The sequence below is a fragment of the Cheilinus undulatus genome, linkage group 9, assembly GCF_018320785.1.
Source record: "Cheilinus undulatus linkage group 9, ASM1832078v1, whole genome shotgun sequence".
In the NCBI taxonomy this organism is placed as follows: domain Eukaryota; kingdom Metazoa; phylum Chordata; class Actinopteri; order Labriformes; family Labridae; genus Cheilinus; species Cheilinus undulatus.
Window position 1 is genome coordinate 50,253,652 of NC_054873.1, and position 18,245 is coordinate 50,271,896.

At 39.8% G+C, this 18,245-nt stretch overlaps 1 protein-coding gene across 4 annotated transcripts in view; it reads right to left on the reverse strand.

Moving 5' to 3' along the window:
* Positions 1–11,681: 11,681 nt before the first annotated feature.
* LOC121514753 (zinc finger protein 536-like) overlaps positions 11,682–18,245 on the reverse strand; it is a 92,587-nt gene continuing 86,023 nt past the window's right edge. For all 4 annotated transcript variants that reach the window (XM_041795046.1, XM_041795043.1, XM_041795045.1 and 1 more), the window contains one exon: positions 11,682–12,089. In XM_041795046.1, coding sequence (XP_041650980.1) covers positions 11,854–12,089 — 236 coding nt within the window. In that variant the 3' untranslated portion in view covers positions 11,682–11,853. The remainder of the gene's footprint in view (positions 12,090–18,245) is intronic.

Genomic DNA, 18,245 nt, shown 5'->3' on the forward strand with positions numbered 1-18,245 from the left:
CTTTTAGGTCTTAATTTTAAATATTACTCCCCCAGAAAACCTTACAAAAGGAAAACTTTTTGCACTTTTTCACAATTTTTGCCACTTTCCGTTCATTTAAGCTACCTTTTACCATTAAATACACTTTTTTTCCTATTTTATTGCCATTTTTTGACACATTTTTACAAATTTTGACCTATTTTTTCCCACTTTTTTCCCATTTTTTTCTCCTCATTTTCACCCATTTAAGCTACCTCTGGTCATTAAAGCCCACTTTCTTCCTCGTTTGTGTCCATTTTAGCCACTTCTTTTTGGCAATATTATACAATTTTTGCCCTTTTTAACAATTTTTTGCCATATATACATGCTTTTACCATTAAACACCACTTCTTTCCTATTTTTTGCCCATTTTAGTCACTTATCACTCATTTTTTTTTGCCACTTTGGACCTTTTTTTGCTACCTGTAAATCATTTTTTTTCACTTCTCACCCATTTTTTCTACTTTCTGACCCTTTTCTCACATTTTTCTCCCCATTTTTGCCCCCTTTCACACATTTTTTTTGCTTTTTGATCATTTTTGCCTCCTTTATCTAGTGTTATTGTTACCTCAAGCTGTTTTTTTGCCACTTTTCACCGCTTAGATTGTGGCTCTTCAACATTCGGCTCTTCGGTTGAGTATCACTATTTTAGAGCAACGTCTGCTCCCATCCAGACAACGTCTCTGTCAGGGAAGGCTGCGACTATTTCAGCAAGACCATGCTAAAACGCATACCACATCCATCACAACAGCATGGCTTCACGTAGAGCATCAGAAGAGAGAAGACCAGGACTGTTGAGTAGCTAGAGTCAGACAAGAATGGGACAACATTCCTCTCCCATCAGCTGATCTCCTCACTTCCCAGACATTTACTGACTGTTGTTAAAAGAAGAGAGGATGCTACACATTGATGGTAGCCCCGTCCCTACTTTTTTGAGATGTGTTGCTGCCATCAAATTCAGAATAAGCTGATATTTTAATGAAATGTTTAAAAGTCTCAGTTTCACATGGTGTGTTTTGTTTCTGTTCAATTGTGAATCAAATATGGGTTTATGAGTTTGCTTCTGTTTTATTTACATTTTGCACAGTGTCCCAGCTTTTTTGAAAGTTGCAGGTCTATGACAGCAGGAGGTCTATATCGATCATGACTGATATTATGATACAAGTCGAGCCTTAGGCGGCGGTGACTTCCTGAACAGCAGTAAAATAACGGCACTAACGCCACACAGCTGAGGATTGTCTGACCCGTCATCAGGAGCTGTGACTTCTGATTTAGGCCACGCCCCTGTGATCACTGCGGCTACAAATCAGGCCTAAAACCGTCCAGTTCTTCCATGTGAAGCTGCGTCCGTGTTTTATGCACCTGGGCCTTGGCCGACCTTAACCTGTCTATGAGAAGACATCCTGCTGAACAATCCATCCTCACTCTCTGACACCTATAGATAACGCTCCTGTGGAGGCGGGGCAGACATGTCATCCTCCATACTGTCCCACAGACTCCATGTAACGCTCTCAGATCAACATTAACCCTCAGACATCACCAGGGACGTTTTTGTCCATTTGGGTAAATGTTTCCTCTTTCTCTGCTCACCGTTTTGGCTGTTAGTGCATATGGTCTCGTTTTTGGAACAACGTTTCTTTCCTGATAAATTTTCAAATTCAAATTTCAGTTGCTCTAATAGAGTTACTCAACCCTGCTCAACAAAGAGCCAAATTGTTGAAAAATACCTTTGCAAGAGCCACAAAGTGGTGAAAATTGGCAAAAACAGCTTTAAGTAGCAATACAAAAATGGTGGAAATGGGCAAAAATGGGGACCAAAAGGGTCAAAAAGTAGCAAAAATGGGTGCGAAGTGACAAAAAATGGGTTACAGGTGGGAGAAAATGGTACAAAGTGGCAAAAATATGGCAAAAACATGAGTGAAAAGTGACTAAAATGGGCAAAAAGCAGTCAAGAGTGGCAAAAATAGGCAAAAAATAGTAAACAAGTGGTATTTAATGGCAAAGGTAGCTGAAATGGGGGAAAAGTAGTGATAAAATGGTGAAAAAAGGCAGAAATTGAATAAAAGTGGCAAAAGGAAGAGGCTAAAATGGGCAAAAACTAGGAAAAAAAGTGGTATTTAATGACAAAATGTAAATTACGTGCGTGAAAATGGGGAGAAAAAATGTGAAAAGTGCAAAAATGGGATAAAAGTGGCAAAATGGGCAAAAAAAGTAGGAAAAAAGTGGTATTTAATAGCAACAGGTAGCTGAAATGGATGAAAAGTAGCAAAAAAGGTGAAAAAGGGCAAAAAAAATTTCCCTTTTTTAAGGTTTATCGGGGGAATAATATTTTCAAATGAAGACATAAAAGAGCCACAGGTTGAGAATCACTGCTCTAACAGGTCAGGGAAACACTGAAACAGATTTACTGCCTTTAAAGCCAATAAGGACTAAAATGTCCACTTCAGAAAAACTGATAAAAAAACTTCACAGATTCATATTTTTCTACTTTTTGCATAAATCTCTTAAACAACTTCAGCTGTGCTCAAATCTACCAAACATTCAATCATTCTGAGGATTTTAACCCTTTAAATGCCAGTTTGATCACTTAAAGTTAATGTGGATTTATGAAATCAAAGCAAAGTGAGGGTTAACGTACTTCTACTTGGTTTTAAGATACATTTCCTCCTCAAACATGCTACCTGGTGGTCTTTATTCCTCCTAAATGATAAAAATCTCACCATAATCTACTCTGACCTCATTTTCTCCCCCCCTCCCCCCAGGTGCTTATCTCAGACCATGTTTGAGGTCTCTCTCTCAGCCTCGCTGGGAGAGGCGGGCCATGTACGGCTAATCAGCCTGAATAAGTAAAGGAAACAGTTTGACAGGCCAGGTAATGAGAAGTAATGAATCACTAATCACAGTCTCTTACAACCCTCGGAGCACAGATGAAAAATTAAAGGTAATTAGCTTGCACAGTTGTGAAAACAATATTTAAGACTGTTGGCATCACATGGCACCGACTTAACAGATTTCCTCCTCCGACAACATACATCAGGGCGGCGCTGAAGTCCTAATATCAAGCTGTTATTGGAAAAGCTTTCTGGGTGTAATTTTAGTGACTGATCTGATCAGGGTATACAAGTCTGCCTCCTTCTCTCACAGGCAATCTCGCCTCGACGCAGCCATGACGAATGTTTCACTTAGTTTGTCCCACAGGATCTCTGCGCTGAAGGAACACGCCAACGACATGCTAGTGAGCTGTGGCTGAGAGAAAAGTCTGTCTGTGCCTCAGAACACAGAAGGAACACGCCAACTACATGCTAGTGAGCTGTGGCTGAGAGAAAAGTCTGTCTGTGTCTCACATACAGAAGGAACATGCCAACAACATGCTAGTGAGCTGTGGCCGAGAGAAAAGTCTGTCTGTGTCTCAGAACACAGAAGGAACACGCCAACGACATGCTAGTGAGCTGTGGCTGAGAGAAAAGTCTATCTGTGCCTCACCAACACAGAAGGAACACGCCAACGACATGCTAGTGAGCTGTGGCTGAGAGAAAAGTCCGTCTGTGCATCACTAACACAGACGGGACGTTTACAGTCATGGTTCACCCTCAGAGTAGTTAGTCTGGGTTCATGCTGACCACATTCTGCTTTAAGGTCCATTTTTTTAAAATATAATTTTTCATATCAGAACCCGTGGCATGTAAATAAAAATCTCGGTAGACGTTTTCTACACACTCAGGCTGTCGGGGACCAAAAATGTCCTTTTGCTCGTTAATTATGTATTCAAGGCTCTGCTAGTCCCCTTAAAGGAAATCCAGTTTGCATGTATTATATAAAAATGGGGCAAACTCATTTAAAGGGTTAGCTCCTAAAAATTAAACAGTTTTTGATATTTATGATCGGGTCTGATCTTGATCAAAATGAATTTTTAAAATGGATTTAAAGAATGCTGTATTTTTATTGCTAGGCATCCGTACGTCTTTAGTGTGACAATTTATTAAAATCTTTATATTAAAAGGTTTAAATTTGATATAAAATCAAAGTTATGAATTTACAGGACTAAATATGAGGTACATTTTTCAATTATGAGTGTATGAAGTAAAAAAAAATAAGGGATTAAAAGTCAGAGGTTGGAGTTCAAAGGTCAAAATATATTTAAAATTTAAAGTTGATAACCTGAAAGGTCAAAAAATGAGATAAAATGTCAAAATCATGAATTTAAAAGGTAAAATTGTGAAATAATGAGTTATAAAGGTCAAATTGTGAGATAAAATTCAAAATCATGAATTAAGATGGTTGAAATATGTGGTAGAATTTAAATTATGAGTCTAAAAGGTCAAACTCGGTGATAAAACTCAAAATTCATGAGTTTAAAGGTAAAAAAAAAATAAGATATAATTTGAAATCATGAGTTTTAGAGGTCAAAAATTTGAATTAAAATTTAAAACTGTGAACCTAAAAGGTCAAAATATAAAATAAAAAGTCAAATTTATGAGTTTAAGTTGTAATTGTGGGATGCAAAATTGAATATATGAAATAAAAACCCAAATTAATTTATTTCCCACAGTGCTGACGAATATCTAAATATTTTTAACCTTTATGTTTTCAGAGTTTTCAGAGTTAACAAGGATATTTTAAAATATCAAGGATAAATTTTCATTTTTATACTAGATAAAATCTGCAGAGCTCAGACTGGTGGGCCAGTTAGAATAAAAGTCTGATATGATGTTGAATCTATGACTGTTCCACGGGCCAGATTTGGGCCCTGGGCCTTAAGTTTGACCCCCCTGCTCTAATCTGTGTCTTCAACTCTATTCATTGTCCGATCTCGATGATGAAAGTATAGAAATAAGCTCAAAAATCTGGAATAAAAGTATAGAAATAAGCTCAAACATCTGGAATAAAAGTATAGAAATAAGCTCAAAAATCTGGAATAAAAGTATAGAAATAAGCTCAAAAATCTGTAATAAAAGTATAGAAATAAGCTCAAACATCTGGAATAAAAGTTACAAAATAAGCTCAAACATCTGGAATAAAAGAATAGAAATAAGCTCAAACATCTGGAATAAAAGTATAGAAATAAGCTCAAACATCTGGAATAAAAGTATAGAAATAAGCTCAAACATCTGGAATAAAAGTATAGAAATAAGCTCAAACATCTGGAATAAAAGTTACAAAATAAGCTCAAACATCTGGAATAAAAGAATAGAAATAAGCTCAAACATCTGGAATAAAAGTATAGAAATAAGCTCAAACATCTGGAATAAAAGTATAGAAATAAGCTCAAACATCTGGAATAAAAGTATAGAAATAAGCTCAAACATCTGGAATAAAAGTTACAAAATAAGCTCAAACATCTGGAATAAAAGAATAGAAATGAGCTCAAACATCTGGAATAAAAGTATAGAAATAAGCTCAAACATCTGGAATAAAAGTATAGAAATAAGCTCAAACATCTGGAATAAAAGTATAGAAATAAGCTCAAACATCTGGAATAAAAGTGTAGAAATAAGCTCAAACATCTGGAATAAAAGTATAGAAATAAGCTCAAACATCTGGAATAAAAGAATAGAAATGAGCTCAAACATCTGGAATAAAAGTATAGAAATAAGCTCAAACATTTGGAAAAAAGGAAAGAAATAAGCTCAAACATCTGGAATAAAAAAATAGAAATAAGCTCAAACATCTGGAATAAAAGAATAGAAATAAGCTCAAACATCTGGAATAAAAGTATAGAAATGAGCTCAAACATCTAGAATAAAAGTATAGAAATGAGCTCCAACATCTGGGATAAAAGTATAGAAATAAGCTCAAACATCTGTAATATTAGTATAGAAATGAGCTCAAACATCGGGAATAAAAGTATAGAAATGAGCTCAAACATCTGTAATAAAAGTATAGAAATAAGCTCAAACATCTGGAATAAAAGTGTAGAAATAAGCTCAAACATCTGGGATAAAAGTATAGAAATAAGCTCAAACATCTGTAATATTAGTATAGAAATGAGCTCAAACATCTGGAATAAAAGTGTAGAAATGAGCTCAAACATCTGTAATAAAAGTATAGAAATAAGCTCAAACATCTGGAATAAAAGTATAGAAATAAGCTCATACATCTGGAATAAAAGTATAGAAATAAGCTCAAACATCTGGAATAAAAGTGTAGAAATAAGCTCAAACATCTGGAATAAAAGTGTAGAAATAAGCTCAAACATCTGGAATAAAAGTGTAGAAATGAGCTCAAACATCTGGAATAAAAGTGTAGAAATAAGCTCAAACATCTTCTTAGATATAAGAATTAGCAGTGAAATTGCATAAATGCTTTCGACACAAGCTCTTCTCTTCATTGACCTTCAGGTCAAAGGTCGCTGCACCCAAGACCCCCCACTATAGGATGTTGATCGTGTTCCATGTTTGTTTTTCCTCTGAAGTCACGTTTGATCTCGCGAGATTCTGTGAGATCTGTTGAATCAACCTGCAGTAGGTGGTCTTACAGTCTGAGGGTCCTAATGTTAAAATCCCCTTCTATCTGCTGTCTGCTCTGTTTTTAGACTTGTTTAGGCTCTAAAAGCGTTTCAGTGTGTAGCTGGCCTTGTGTGCATTTTACTGGTGTGTCATGGCGATCAGCCCGTGAGAGTGTGACGAATCCAGATCTCATGCAAACTGCCTCCTTAGATCAAACAATGAGCTTAAAGAATCAGGGTCAGACTCTGAAAGATGAGCCTGAAAAAGCAGAAGAATCTGAAGTATGACATTGACTTTGGTAGTGAGACGTTAACTAAAACATTCATCACCATTAGTCGTGATGAACAAACTTCCCCGCATTAATTAAAGGCCCTGCTTTAAGGGAAAGTGCGCTTAATTAGGAGCTTTGACAGGATGAGGCCTCAGGGACGATCCGTATCCAGAGGGCTGTTGGAGGGGTACGAGTGACAGAGTTTTCCTCAAAGCTGAGAGTTTTTCTCAACATTTCCTCCTCTTTTCACACAAACTCTGCGCCCTGACCTTGGTCCAGTCACGGGATGGCGTGGTCCGGCCTGATCCGGTCTGGCACGGCTCTGAAAATCTATCGACAGGTATGACAGGCCTCCGATTAGCCGGTCAGCTGCAGGCCTGGGCCTTGTCAGCTGTCAGGTGGAGAGATGGAGGGTGAGTGAGCACAGGAGGAAGAGAGGGAGGGAGAGGAGGGGGGGTTGGTGACAGTGGTGTTTTAGTGCTGATGGCGAGGATGACAAACAAGACGCTGTGATCAAAACCACATGTACCAAAACTCTGCTGTCGCAGACGCACTTTTAATACCGACATTTTCATCCAAGAGTTGGCTGTGTCCTTTATACTGGTATACAGATACACCAGTTTAAAACGCTGATGCACTGGTAGCCTGGTGGTAACATCCACGCCTCATCTCTGAGGCCTGCTGACCCCGAGGCAGCAAGTCCAAGGTACAGGTCCGGTCTGTAGCTGGTTTCCCATGTTGCTCTCTCTCCCTGCTGTCCAGTCTCAATGGAGGTATAAGATCAAAAAAGTAAATCTTCATAAGAGTCCGATTAAATCAAATGAATGCGTAGAAATGCTCTGCATTGGACTACAAGCTTCCCAGCTGATGTTGTACGAGGATAGGTTGCGATGCTTTTTTCTAAAACCTCAGGCCTATTTTAAAAACATGAGGCAGTCCTTACTGACAGTTCAGAGTGTTTAAGAAGACAAACCTAGACATGTGCAGCTTCTTGTATGGAGTCATTATTGTTACAAAACTCCAGAGCACATTTAAACATTCTAAGAGTTTAACTTAGTGATTTTAGGCTCAGACTTTTCTTCAAACCTGCCTCTGTCCGCTCTTAAATCCTGTTCCTGTTTTTTTTAGTGCGTACGGAACGTTCTCTGCACTCTGGAAGAATCTCTGCTCTTGGATTTTGATGAACCAGCCAATCAGAAGCAGGTACAGGATGGACCAATCACATTAGCTCTGCCTGTTGTTGTTCTCCAGCCTACGTTTGCTCTGATTTCCCTAAAAGAGTCCCAACATTCTGTCACAAAATTCAATACGCCCTTCAGTTTCGCGGCAATAATGACTCCATACTCCTTTTGCTTTTATTTCTATTGAAAACCACGCGTCTTTACTAACTCAGAATTTTCACTAAAGATTTCACTAAAAGATGAAGAATATCAGGTACAAACGGCGGTTAACGGCTTCATTAGCGCCTAATTATCAGTATCAGCCCCAAAAATAATCCGAGTCAACGCTTCGTGTTTATTCGAGGGATACCAGGACTCTTCGGAGACCCTGGAGACTTTAGACCCGCGTGAGGAAGACCTGCTCCCAGAGTGGTCCCTGAAAAACCCAGAGCATGGTCCCAGAATGGTTTTGTGGTGGATCAGTAGCATTGATGCTAGCATCCTGGCTAACAGCAAAGTGTGCTGAACTGTAACTGGGTCTAATGTGGAAATGATTCATATCTGCTACTTTTTAACACCTCATCATCTTTTTACTCATTTTTTCTACTTTTTGTTGCAAATTTTAACAAATTCTTGTTGCTTTTTACTCATTTGTACAATTTTTCTTTTTGACACTTTTATCCCTTTTTAGTTTTAATCAGTTTTTGCAGCTTTTTGTCATTTGTTGCCTCTTCTTTCTGTCTCTTTAAACCAATATTCAACCATTTTCATCCAGTTTTTTTTTTTTTTTTTTGCCACTTTTAATCAGTTTTCGCAGCTTTTTGCTCCTTGTTGCTGCATTATTTCCCCGTTTTTACTCATATTTATCACGTTTGTCTGCCACTTTTTTCCACTATTTCTACCAATTTTCAGATGTTTAAATCCATTTCTACAGCTTTTATTCTATTGTTGCTACTCGTTTTAACCCCTTTAACCCACATTTAACACTTTCAAACCATTTGGCCACTACTTGCCCATTTATGCCATTTGTAAACACTTGGTTTTACCTCTTTTTTTCCTTCCTAACCCATATTTGGCAAGTTTAAGTATTTTTACTGGGTGGGCCTCTTGTTTTGCCCCTTTTAATCCATATTTATCACTTTTTGCCCTTTGTTGCCACAATATTTGCCCCTTTTTATTCATATTTGACACTTTCAACCCATTTTTGCCACTGCTTTTTCCACTCTTTACCTATTTATTGCCTGTTTGTACTCATTTTGTTTTTTAAATCAATGTTTTCAGATTTTTGCCCTTTGATGCTACCTGTTTTTGCCCCTTTAACCCATATTTGACACTGTAAAATCATTTTTTACTTCTTGCCCATTTATGTCAACTGTTCAAATTTTTTATGACTTTTTTGCCCTTTTTTTACCCCTTTTAATCCATATTTGAAGCTTTTTCCAGTCTTAACCTTTAACAATTTTTGTCATTTTTAATCCTTTTTACAGATTTTTGCACTTTGTTGCTGCTTTTTCTTGGTGCTTTCAACCCATATGTAACGCTTTCAAACTATTTTTGCCATTTTTTGCCTCTTTATGCCAATTTTAATCAGTTTTTAAACCTCTTTTTGCCCTTTTTAACCAAAAATCAAAACGTTTGGGCCTTTTTGGGGGCACTTTTTACTATTTTAACTGTTTGTTACTTGTTTTGCCCCTTCTACATTTTCTGCCCATTTGTCCCACTGCTTTTTCCACTCTTAAGCTATTTATTGCCTTTTTTAACTCATTTTAATCTGTTAAAACCATTTTTACAGATTTTTGCCCTTTGTTGTTTCCTGTTTTTGCCCCTTTAACCCATGTTTAACACTTTAAAATCATTTTTGCTACTTCTTGCACATTTATGCCAATTGTTAAATTTTTTTGTTTACCTCTTTTTGCTCCTTTTAACCCATTTTTTGACACTTTTAACTATTTTTAAAGTCTGTTACTTGTTTTCATCCATAAAAAAACAACATATTGATCACATTTGGCCCATTTTTGCCACTGCTTCTTCCACTCCTATTTATTGCCTCTTTCTACCAGTTTTGTCATTTTAAATCCATTTTGCAGCTTTTTGCCCTTTGTCGCTGCTTCTTTTTGGCCCTTTTAACCCATATTTAACACTTTTAAACTATTTTTGTCCATTTTTGCCTCTTTATGCCAATTTTAATAATTTTCAAACCTCTTTTTGCCCTTTTTAACCAATAATCAAATAAACTATTGGGCCATTTTTGATACTTTTAACTATTTTCACTGTTTGTTGCCACTATTTTTGCCACTTTTAACCCATATTCAACACATTTGGCCCATTTTTGCCAAATGTTTTCATTTTTTATCACTTTTTGTGCTCTCTTGTCACCTATTAAGTTATTTCTCACCCTTTTTTTTACCATTTTTTGCCACTTTTAAACCTTTTTCTTGCCTTATTTTTAACAATTACATAACTATTTTCCATTTAAGTAGTCTCGGTTTCTTTCCTCTTTGTTGTCTGGCATCCTGACGTTAGTGCACATCATGGTTTAGCTCTGAGGTCTGACATTCATTTCCTAAAGGTTTACGTGCTCGTCCACACTGAACGGCTCTAATAAGAAGGGGATTCTGTTTGAAGTAAAGGGGTTTATATTTTGAGTTAAGGCCATGTTTTCCTACAGCATAAATAGATAAGAGTGCTTATTATTCAGGTTAAATTAAATATGATTATCACAGCTTTACTTCAGCAGACCTCCATGGGCCACCAGCTCGGCTGGGCCCCAGAAAGCTCTCCTCTGTGCCCCCCCCCCCAATGGGCAGCCTTGGCATCTGGAGACCCCCACAGACAGACTGCGGTGTAAATCCCCGTATAGATCTGGCTTTAACGGTCTATCAGGTGTTTGTGAAGCTCTCCGTCAGTAAAAGCAGCAGGTTCGAGGAGGAGGAATGTGCCCAAAGAACCAGAGATTGGATCTGGGATTAGGAGGCCGCCGTGTCTCCGAGGGAAGACAGACAGACAGCAGAAGAGGAAGAGATGGAGAGGAAGGAGAGGGTGGCAGGGGGACAGTAAACGAATGTCAGACTGCCCGGGCAGGAGACGGAGTGGCAGAGTGGGTGGGCTTTGACAGACACATCTCACACGGGCTGACAGCTCCGTCAATAGCCCCAGGATGGCCGCTGTGATTGACAGCTAGCAGGTGGCGCATGAATGGAGTTGTCAGGCCGGCTGTCAGTCAAAGTCACATCGCTGTGGCGACGAGGCCCCGGCTGAACAGGCACACAGCTGCCCAAGGTGATCTCCGGGTGCGCGGGCAGACTCTTGGCACGGGAGGGCTCACGTCAAGCTAAAGTGACCGTACACGGCGGCGGCGGGAGCGTGCTAAAGCCGCGGCCTTGTGAGAAGAGAAAAGAATGTACAATCAATGAATGTGTGCCGTTTTTCCATTTCCTTGGTTCCCCTTAATTGAGCATTGTTCCAGCACCAGGGCATGAAGCAGAGGAGTTAATGGGCAATAATTATATGTGAGAGAGCCTTTCTCCCTGGAGTGGAATCCAGAACAAATGGAAGCTCCGATGTGCAGCATTCTACTTCATTACATCTGCCGCGATTAAAGCCCGAACATCTGGCACCACATCCTGACAGATCGACAAGACTCGTGGACTGGAAGGGAAACGGAGCGATATTTACAAAAATGTAACACGGAGTATTTGCTGGATGAGAGAACAGTGCTGTGTGTGTGTCTGTGACGGATGGGAGCGGAAAGGTTTGACCAGAAGAAGGGCAGCGAGGCGGCCGTGGTCACATTCACATCACATGGACTTTATTCTCATTATTATTATAGGCAGATAAATACGCACTGAGGCTCTTCAAGTAGACACTGGAATGTACATCTTAACGTTTTCACAATCATCCTAACCCCGTCGAGGTGAAGCTAAAACAATAATCACAACTGTCTGTTGCCATGACAACATCAAGTCCCGCAGAGTGATGTCATGCCGATCTGGTCCCTGCCCGCCGCTCGGCTCTCTCCCGCGACGCTCTGAGGCGGTCTGGAGGGCCTCTGGGGCGGGTGCGAGCGGCGGAGGCGGCGGTCCGGGTAGAGGGAGTTGTCGAAGGGCTTACGGTGGACGCAGAGGACGTGGGTCTTCAGGTTTCCCTTCTGGGAGGCGCTGTAGGGGCAGTACCGGCACTGGAAGGGCTTCCGAGCTGGAAGAGAGGAGAGGAAAGGCTCAATGAAAGCTCCGTTTAAAAATCAGCCTAGAGGAGATCCTGAGGAGATCCTGAGGAGAACGAGCCCGGTTTGGAACCAAGTCTGACCAGGAAACCAGGCTGACTTTGTCCCCATTCAAACCCTTCAACCGGAAGAAACTTGGGCTCAAGGCGGCTAAATACTTTTGTCCATATAGTGAACTTTCTGTGTGCATTGTTGCCACAATATTTGCCCCTTTTTACTCATTGTTGACTCTTTCGGACCATTTTTGCCAGTTCTTTTTTTTTTTTAAGATTTATTTGGGGGCATTTTTGTGCCTTTGTTAGATAGAGGAGGACAGTGGACAGAGTCGGAAACAGGGTCAAGAGGGGGGGAGAGACGCGGGGGAGGGCCTCAGGCCGGATTCGAACCCCTGTTTAACCTTATTATTGCCTCATTTGCTCATTTTAATCTTTTCAATCCATTTTTACAGATTTTATCCCTTAGTTTCTACTTCTTTTTGCCCCTTTAACCCATATTTAACACTTTCAAAACATTTTTGCCTCTTCTTGCCCATTTCTGCCAATTGTAAACACTTGTTTTTACCCGTTTTTGCCCTTTTTAACCCATATTTGGAGCTTTTAACTATTTTTACTGTTTTTTACTTGTTTTTCCCCTTTTAATCTATATTGTTCACACCAGGACCATCGTTGCCACTGCTTTTTCCACTCTTAACCTAATTATTGCCTCTTTTTTACTAATTTTAATCTTTTAAATCCATTTTTATAGATTTTATCCCTTTGTTTCTACTTTTTTTGCCCCTTTTACCCATATTTAACACTTTCACACATTTATGCCACCTGTAAACACTTGTTTTTACCTGTTTTTGCCCTCTTTAACCCATATTTGGAGCTTTGAACTATTTTTACTGTGTTGCCTCTTGTTTTGCCCCTTTTAATCCATATATTTTGCTTTTTGCCCATTGTTGCCACAATATTTGCCCCTTTTTACTCATATTTGACACTTTTATCTTTTTTTTTTTTTTACTGTTTTTTACTTGTTTTTCCCCTTTAAATCCAAATTGATTACATTTGGACCATTGTTGCCACTGCTTTTTCCACTCTTAACCTATTCATTGCCACTCTTTTACCAATTTTTGTTATTTTTTATCCATTTTGCAGATTTTTGCCTTTCGTTGCTACTTATTTTTGGCCCTTTAAACACATATGTAACACTTTCAAACTATTTTTGTCCATTTTTGTCCCTTTATGACAATTTTAATCATTTTTTTAACCTCTTTTTGCCCTTTTTAACCAAAAATTTAAAAAAAATTTGGGCCGTTTCTTTGACACTTTTAACTATTTTCACTGTTTTTTACTTGTTTTTCCCCTTTTAATCCATATTGTTCACACTAGGACCATTGTTGCCACTGCTTTTTCCACTCTTAACCTATTCATTGCCACTCTTTTACCAATTTTTGTTATTTTTTATCCATTTTGCAGATTTTTGCCCTTCGTTGCTACTTATTTTTGGCCCTTTAAACACATATGTAACACTTTCAAACTATTTTTGTCCATTTTTGTCCCTTTATGACAATTTTAATCATTTTTTTAACCTCTTTTTGCCCTTTTTAACCAAAAATTTTTAAAAAATTTGGGCTGTTTCTTTGACACTTTTAACTATTTTCACTGTTTTTTACTTGTTTTTCCCCTTTTAATCCATATTGTTCACACCAGGACCATGGTTGCCACTGCTTTTTCCACTCTTAACCTAATTATTGCCTCTTTTTTACTAATTTTAATCTTTTAAATCCTTTTTATAGATTTTATCCCTTTGTTTCTACTTTTTTTGCCCCTTTTACCCATATTTAACACTTTCACACATTTATGCCACCTGTAAACACTTGTTTTTACCTGTTTTTGCCCTCTTTAACCCATATTTGGAGCTTTTAACTATTTTTACTGTGTTGCTTCTTGTTTTGCCCCTTTCAATCCATATATTTTGCTTTTTGCCCATTGTTGCCACAATATTTGCCCCTTTTTACTCATATTTGACACTTTTATCTTTTTTTTTTTTTACTGTTTTTTACTTGTTTTTCCCCTTTAAATCCAAATTGATTACATTTGGACCATTGTTGCCACTGCTTTTTCCACTCTTAACCTATTCATTGCCACTCTTTTACCAATTTTTGTTATTTTTTATCCATTTTGCAGATTTTTGCCCTTCGTTGCTACTTATTTTTGGCCCTTTAAACACATATGTAACACTTTCAAACTATTTTTGTCCATTTTGTCCCTTTATGACAATTTTAATCATTTTTTTAACCTCTTTTTGCCCTTTTCAACCAAAAATTTTTAAAAAATTTGGGCCGTTTCTTTGACACTTTTAACTATTTTCACTGTTCTTTACTTGTTTTTCCACTTTTAATCCATATTGTTCACACCAGGACCATTGTTGCCAATGCTTTTTCCACTCTTAACCTATTTATTGCCTCTTTTTTACTAATTTTAATCCTCTTAGTCCATTTTACAGATTTTTGCCATTTTTGGCAGTACCTGGACTGGAAGGGCTTCAGAGCTGGAAGAGAAGAAAGGAGAGGAAAGGCTCAATAAAAGCTCCGTTTATAAATCAGCCTGGAGGAGAACGAGCCCGGTTTAGAAACACGCTCTGACCAGGAAACCAGGCTGATTTTGTCCCCATTAAAACCCTTCAACTGGAAGAAACCTGGGCTCAAGGTGGCTAAATACTTTTGTCCATATAGTGCACTTTCTGTATGCATCCAGCTTTGTAATGATGCATCTTAGAGGAACATAACTATAAAATCAGAAATCTGGTACATAAGCTGCAGTCTGGTTTTAAAATTTCAAAAATGGAAAAAGATTTTAAACGTTCTCCTGTGAGATCAATCATTTTTATTGATTTTTCCTTTATTGATACCCTATGGATCCACCACTGTCTTTACTTCTCTGTTGTTCGGAGCAAAACCTGATGCCTAAATGTGTTCAGTGAAAATGAGAGGAGTGTTTTAAAGCTCAGAAGAAGGATGGGGCTGTCTGCATGTTTCCAGTCTTTTAGTCCAGATCTTTGCAGCTGAGGTTAACTCTGACCCTGAGAGGGAAACAAAATCACACACACAGAAGTTTCAGCAGAAATCAAACAGGTTTTTTTCTACCCTTTATGATAAAAACATGTTAAATTTTCACTGATGTGGCCTCATTATAACAGTTTAGACTTTCTAACTCACTGACTTCAGCTAACGCTGCAACACCTCACAGGCTGACAGGTTTTTATTAAAAGGCCTGAGAGTTCTCAGTCATTGTAGCACATTTCCTGCTCACACACACACACACACACCCACACACACACACACACACACGTAGACGGACAAATAAACACACACACCAGCGCTGAGCTGAGGAATGACAGACGTCTGCAGCTGGGAGGAGAGGCATGCCAAAACTTCCTGCCTGTCCCGCTCCATAACTCCTCTACAAACACTCAGACAAACACACGGGGCTGAGGACGGGGCAGCCCTCTGAAATTTACCATTAGACAGCAAATTATGAGCATTATGAAGAATTCACTGCACTTAAAAACACTCTTTTTACCATAGTTTACTCCTGAGCCTGGCTGTAATGCAGTACGACAGCCAGAGGGGGGCGGCAGCGAGTCTGACTGTTAAACAAGATCAATTAAACAAGATCCTGACAGCAGTGCTGCTGATTAACTGAGTTACAACGTCTGTGAAGCCATGCTGTTGTGATGGATGTGGTATGTGGTTTAGCCTTCCCTGACAGAGACGTTGTCTGGATGGGAGCATACGTTGCTCTAAAACCGGTGTCCCAACTTTTTAGGAGTTTGTGTTCTACATCCGTGTGTGTGCCAGAGCACCTCTGCTGCAAATATCTGTACTAAAAACTCACTAGAAATGGACTGTTGGCACATTTCACCTCAAAGATCCCTTTTGAAAAGTGCGTAAACGTTCTGGACCGCTTCCAGCGTGAACAGGAAGTGCCTTTTTCAGTGCATTTCTGCACATGAGCTGACAGAGACAGGGGCATGGGGGTGCTGTTTCAAACCTTACTGGAAGTGGTTGTGGTGACTTCAGAAGAGTAACTTGTCATGAAATCCCATCCCTAGCACAGACTGTACCTTTAAGAGTCTTGGACTTCACTGAGCTCTAAACCCAGGCCTCTCTGTCTCACTCTCCTCTCCGTCCGTGCGCGTCCTCACTCCCTGCTGCTATTTCGGAGATGTTACCTCATCATGACTGTCTCCTTCTTTCCCCCCGTCCAACACTTCATGTGTTTCTCTGATTCATGCTTACAGTAAACCATTACATGCTGATGTCATTCAACATCACTTCCCAAAAACTGAGCCGGGCCGTCAGAGCCTCCGCCCCTCCCCCCTCTGAAACACATCCTCCTCCTCCTCCTCTTCCTCTGTGTTTGCTCCTCATCAGAGCAGAGACAGCTGTAGGCAGCCTAACACTCGCTCTCACATCTACATAAAAAGGTGGGTTTTTTTGGTGGGGGGAAGTGGGAAAACTCACAGAAGGTGTGAGCAATAAAAGGTAATGCTCCATCTGTCGGTGTATAATAACCTGATGGCCGTAAAGGACACGCACTAACACAGCAGTCAGAGAGAGAGAGGGTGGGGGCCTGAACTGGGCGAGTTTCATCAGCACATTTACATGCAGTCAGAGGAAGTCGATTTATGGAGTCGGACTGTTAAAAATGGACTTTAGGGGTGTCGGCGTAGGGTTATGACCATGTTCAGACTGCCTGGGTTCAAGTCTGCCAGGCTCCACCCTCTCTATGTCTAGTTTACAACTCTTACAACCATCCTGCTCCAGAAAGAGGAAAAGCTATGGAGTCATTATTGTCGCAAAAATCAAGAGTGCATTTTAATGTTTCATGAGTGAGTGTGATGAGTGTGTGTGACAAAATGTTGGGGATCACTTAGTGAGATCAAAGCAAAAGTCTCCCAGAGAACAGCATAGCAACAACAGGCAGAGACGACATGATTGGTTGATTAAAAAATGGAACCAGAAAAGATTAATCAATTTACTGGTAGTACCAGAGCTAAAAATGCCCACTGGCAGTGGCAGATTGGCCATCGGGAGCACCGGGACATTCCCCGTTGCCCTGGGTCCTGAACTGGCCCACTCAGGGAAGCCAAGAGTCGGGACCAAAGGCTCGGATCTGGTCACGCATGAATTTTAATAAACAATCCGTCGTGCGGCTCAGGGTATCTGCCTCAATGGAGCTCACGCAGATTGAGCAGCAACGTCGGGCACAAACACACCCCCTCCTCTCTTTTTCTGAGGCTCTCTACTGCAGGTAGACACACACCAAGTTGCGGCCCCGCCCCCCCTCCTCCCGCGCCCGTAGTTCTACTGTAACGTCCCTCAGTGAGCAGACGGTCAGTCAGTTTCGCTGCAACTTTATTTCGCAGAAGTACAGACTACTGTGGCCGTGACTTCCTAGAATCTCGCCAGTCTCTCATCATGCAGCAAACTCTCGCATCTCTCTAACTGATATGTTCACTGACACTCCGAAAATCTTAGAACCTCGCCAACAGTCACACTCTGAACTGGCTACATTTTCAACATTAACACTGGACAGTGAACCTATCATGAACAGTCCATTACACAACACTGACAAATGGAGCCAGATCGCCAACCCAAGAGGAGAAGTGGAGCAGAAAGGGAGAGGTTCAAAAATGAAAAGCCCTGGCTGCAGATGCAGCGAAGTGCTGTAAAATTACTGACATGTTCGTCAGTACAGGAGCAGGTAATAAACTAGAATGGCCGTCTGAGTCGGCGGACCCACGCCGCTACCATTGATTACTATGGTGTTCCAAAAAAACAAACGGCTGCACGGATCATCACCAAAATCTGATTCTTCCCTCTCACTATCCCAATATTCCCTGAAAGTTTGGTGAAGATCCGACTCTCCGTTCTCGAGTTATCTTGTACACATACAAACAAACAAAGATACGGAGCCCTTTACATAACCCCCTGCTGATTTCATCGGCGTGGGAAATTAAACACTAGCAGTGACAACAGACACACAACCTTAGCCTATCAGCATGACTAGCTCCATGAGGAGGTTAGTCCACTTTGTGGAAGCTGATGAGGCTAAAACTGACTAAATAAAACAAATGTTTTA